At 42.4% G+C, this 4,331-nt stretch overlaps 1 protein-coding gene across 2 annotated transcripts in view; it reads right to left on the bottom strand.

The window, feature by feature from the left end:
* Nucleotides 1-1,752: 1,752 nt before the first annotated feature.
* The window catches only part of RTN1 (reticulon 1), a 125,946-nt gene continuing 123,367 nt past the window's right edge, over nucleotides 1,753-4,331 (bottom strand). For both annotated transcript variants that reach the window (XM_009283019.1, XM_009283093.1), the window contains one exon: nucleotides 1,753-2,556. In XM_009283019.1, the coding sequence (XP_009281294.1) occupies nucleotides 2,514-2,556 (43 nt within the window). In that variant the 3' untranslated portion in view covers nucleotides 1,753-2,513. The remainder of the gene's footprint in view (nucleotides 2,557-4,331) is intronic.

The raw sequence follows: 4,331 nt of genomic DNA, 5'->3' as shown, positions 1-4,331 counted from the left end.
AAAGTCGGGGTGGCTGCAAGGAAGTTTGGGAGCTGGGTTGGAAAGGTGGGATGTGAGAAAAGATGGAAGTAAAGGGTATGGGTTCGAGAGGTGCGTGTGCAGGGGTACAGTCAGGTCGATGAGGGCCTGGAGTGGAGGGCTGTGGGTTTTGAGAGGGTGATGCTGGAGGAGACAAGAATGGGGGTCTTGGTCTCTATTGATTTAGACTCTTAAGAATATTGGACTGCCAGAAGGTTTTATTTCTTCTGATTTCCAAGTATACAGGAGATACAGCCTTTAAATCCTGCTTAGGGTTCGGCATTGCAAAAGGCTAGTCTTGGATATAACTGCATTGGTGGTGCTCGGGAAGAACACATTTATAGGACCCATGGGATGGGACATTAAATGCGCTCATTTTCAAAATTAACATGTTGGGCCCACGTACTCATCTCGTAAGTAATAAGAATTCTGAAGATCAATCTTTATCCTCAAGGACACTCGCACCGGCTGTACTGTCTTCCTCAGAGTTACAGGGTATATCCTGGCCATTTCAATGCACTGGCAGGACAGTCTAAGAGACAGATAAAGCTGGGGGTAGGTCTTGAATTTTAACTCCTGGCTGCAAACTACACATGCTAAACCAAACATATTCCATTTGATCAAAAGCAACATATGTCACTTTGAGGCATTCGGTTTTTCATTGAGAAAAAAATGTTCATATCTAGCTGCAGGTGACATTTAAAAGACACTCTAGTATTTTTAAATAAGAGTAAAGAAGAATATTTAAATGTAAACCTTAAATGAAAATAAGGATACTTGAGACTCCTCGCAAGAATTAATTAGCCCACATCCATACCAATGTTTCTACCAACTCCTCATGTGCATTTGGGTTGTACGTTTATACACAGTCAAACAGAACAGACCTAGGACAGATGTCACCATGTCCACATGTAACTGAGGTGAAGGTGAATTAAATGAATGAATCTAAAGAAAGACTTCAATTCCAAAAGTTTGGGTAGGTGTTTGAGGATCTAGTTCTTCATGGAAAAAATAACTTCTGCATAAAAACTTTTGTGATAGAAAAGGAGAAAACCTGCAATTTGACTGAAAATATTTTGATGTTCACATTTTTATACAAAAAAAAAAAAAAAGATTTTCCACAGGTATGTTCCGCAAATAAGCAAATCGTTCAGCACTTAACCAATTGTTTGTTTTGAAGCACTTTAGATAACGTTCAACAGCTGTTTCTCTTGTCTGATGGCTCTCAAACACCAAATACCAATTTTTACCTTCACCTCTGAACAAGAGCAAATGTTTATTTCAGTTCCCAGACTCTGGGTTCAGTATTGATCCCACGGTTTAAAGCAGATTTCAAAGAACAGCTTTGGGTGAGAGAGGAACATGACAATAAGGAAACTGGAAAGTCCTTTGTGTTGTGCTGACCCCTCCCATAGTGCGTTGCTAATGATTCGCACAATGTGCCAACGGAGGAAGAGACAATTACTGCATGTTCCTGTTATTTGCTACCACCAACAACAAAAAAACCAAACTGTGTGCGAAGATCTTTCTTTTATTTCCATACTCATCAAGATGTGAAAGGGATAGATGAGCTATGTACTACAGATGATCTTGTTGGACTGCACCATTTTGTAAGAGCAAAGTCTGTGCGGATCTGAAGGGGAGAGAGAGAGAGAAAAAAAATGCTTCTTTTTGCACGGTATGTGTCCAGTTTGCATATGTCAAGATAATCCCAGTGGCAACAAGCGGGAGAAGTTTTTACATTTAGTAACATTTATTTCTGCATTCGGTATCAAGTACATAAGTGCAAATATTCAGAGTCCATAATTAAGTCCATTAGGAACTACAGAGAATGTAATACAAATTGTAATAAATTTAACATGCTGGAACTTTCCAGTTACCATACATGTAAATCAGCCTGTCGTCAATCCCTTACAACAAAAGTACTGGGGTTTGTTTTCATTTTTTTGAGTTATACAAAACTGATTACCATAAGTACCGATTACTGTTTATTTTATTTGTGCTGGAAAACACTAAAACATCAGTCTACAATTCTATATAGTTAATAAAGATGAATCCAACCAGCAACCCAGTGACGTAGAAGCAATTGTAACTATTGCATCAGTGCGCTAAGCAGGAAAGCCCCTAGCCACATGTAACATTAGAAGTTATAGAAGCAATGCCAATAGGAGAAGGAAAAACACTAAAAAAATAAAATAAAAAAGGTCAATATTATTTAGGCTCTCACCATCATGCACTTTATAAGCAACACAAAAGAACACATCTAGTACACTTTTCTCTTTACTATACTTTAGTGCTTGACACAAGTGATTGCAAATATTCTAAGTGCAGAAGCAGCAGGGGAAAAGCACTGCTTCCGAGTTTTATGTTTCTAAGATTATGGTGTCGAGAAAAAAAAGAACGATAAATTTGCAATAAAGTGTAAGAACAGAGCTGTTTCACTCCAGATTCCCCTGTTATTCACTACTGTTGTCGATGAATTCTTGGTGTCTGCTTTACTCTGCCTTTCTCTTAGCACCTGGGATTTTAGCTTGAATCCTAGAAATAAAGAAGAAAAAAAAAGGAGGATTATATGGTCAGGCAGCTACTCCTTTCCGGCGGATCCCCACTTGGAGTCTTATCCAGGGGTGATCTCTTTAGCTTGCATTCAGTGTGTTGTTGCAACAGGTGGACCAGAGTCTAATACGAAAAAGGGGTGATGCCCATCTAAGTGTTCTTACAGGCCCCTAGTTGTAAACGGCCCGGGTTTTGGTGGTTCATGTAACCATGGGATATGCTCAGTGATATTCTCCTCTCTTCATTATTCTGCCATGGTCTATTGTCTATTGGAAGCCAGGAATGAAGTTTAAACAAAGAATTTTCAGTACAGACTTTTAGTCCTGCCCAAGGCTAAGGCTTTTGCAGAATCACAGAAATATTGACTAGAAAGGACCCCTGGAAGTCTTTGAATCAGCTTCCTACATGAGGCAGGACTAGCCCCAATGTTAAATCAGGTTGGCCTCAGCTTTGTCTTGCTGCATCTTGAAAACCTCCAAGGAAGGAGGTTCTGGAACCTCCTCGTGTAGCCTGTTCCAGTGCTGTCCTAATCTCCTCATGAAAAAGTTTCTCCTACAGTCCAACATCAACCTCCTACACTGGATTTATGTTGTTGCTCCTTGTTAGAACATCTGCTGCTACTGAGAAGAGTTTGGCTCCATCATCTTGTAACTTCCCATCAGGTACTTACAGGCTGCTATGAAATCACTCCTTTGCTCCCTCCTTGCCAGACTAAACAAGCCCAGTTCCCTCAGCAACTCATTGCAGGCCACTTGCTCTCTGTACCTCACTTTTGTAACCCCTCCCATTGGATACCTGTTATTCAGCCAACTTTTGCAAAGCCACGGATACAAACTGCTGAGATGTATGGATCTACCTTCCAGTCCAGACATTCTGCTTCATTAATTCTCAAGTGTCGAGAACTATGCTTAGACCCTCACTGTGCCCCTAGGGATCCCACAAAAGCTTTTGATACAGGCAGCTCATTAGGAACTAGAGCAAACTGCATAAAAAATTTCATCCAGGTCTTCCGTCCGTTCCATGGTGGTTTGAAACACTCAAGATCATGGTGCTTGCAGGTATTTTCTTTCTGTAACAGCGTGGTGTTCTAATTCCCACTTTGTTCATTAATGGTATTATTAATTCTAAAGGACAGAGTCCCTGAATGCAAAAACCCAGGCTTGGGGTGGTCAGTGGGGACGGGAGTTAACACACTCCTTCTGGTTTGTCTTGGCCAGGCAAAAGTATGGACATCAGTCCCTGGTTGGGCTGCTCTGTCCACAGCTCCCCCAAACAGCAGGAAAGGGGAGAGAAGGATGTAGGGTCACAGCTCTGCCTCAGTCTACACGCAGCTGAGAAGGCCTGTGTTCCTCCAGGGATCTGCCCTCCCACAGGCTCCTGCCTGCCAGGAGCCGGGGAGGACATCATTCACAGGGCACGTTGTCCCCAGGACCACCCAGCTCTTAGCCACCCCCAGTGCACCGCAACCTCACAGCAAGACAGGTCAGGTCTGCTGCTGAACTCACTTTGCCACAACAGTGTTTATGTGGGTCCGCACCAGTCCCAAGTATTGATCAATCTGTGCCTGCAAAGAGCAGAAGGAGACCAAGTCAGTCGGGCATCAACAAGGCAGAACCACCCAGACACCTGAACTGTAGTTCAGGGGCGGACAGACTTACCTGGTACTTGTCATATACAACGGGGAGAGTAAACATAGACACCACAGCTGAGGAGAAAAAGAGCATACTGTTATATTCCTGCCGATCAGATTCCTCCAG

Source organism: Aptenodytes forsteri, unplaced genomic scaffold, assembly GCF_000699145.1.
Source record: "Aptenodytes forsteri isolate BGI_AS27 unplaced genomic scaffold, ASM69914v1 Scaffold410, whole genome shotgun sequence".
Taxonomy (NCBI): domain Eukaryota; kingdom Metazoa; phylum Chordata; class Aves; order Sphenisciformes; family Spheniscidae; genus Aptenodytes; species Aptenodytes forsteri.
This window is presented reverse-complemented; position numbering and strand designations above follow the sequence as displayed.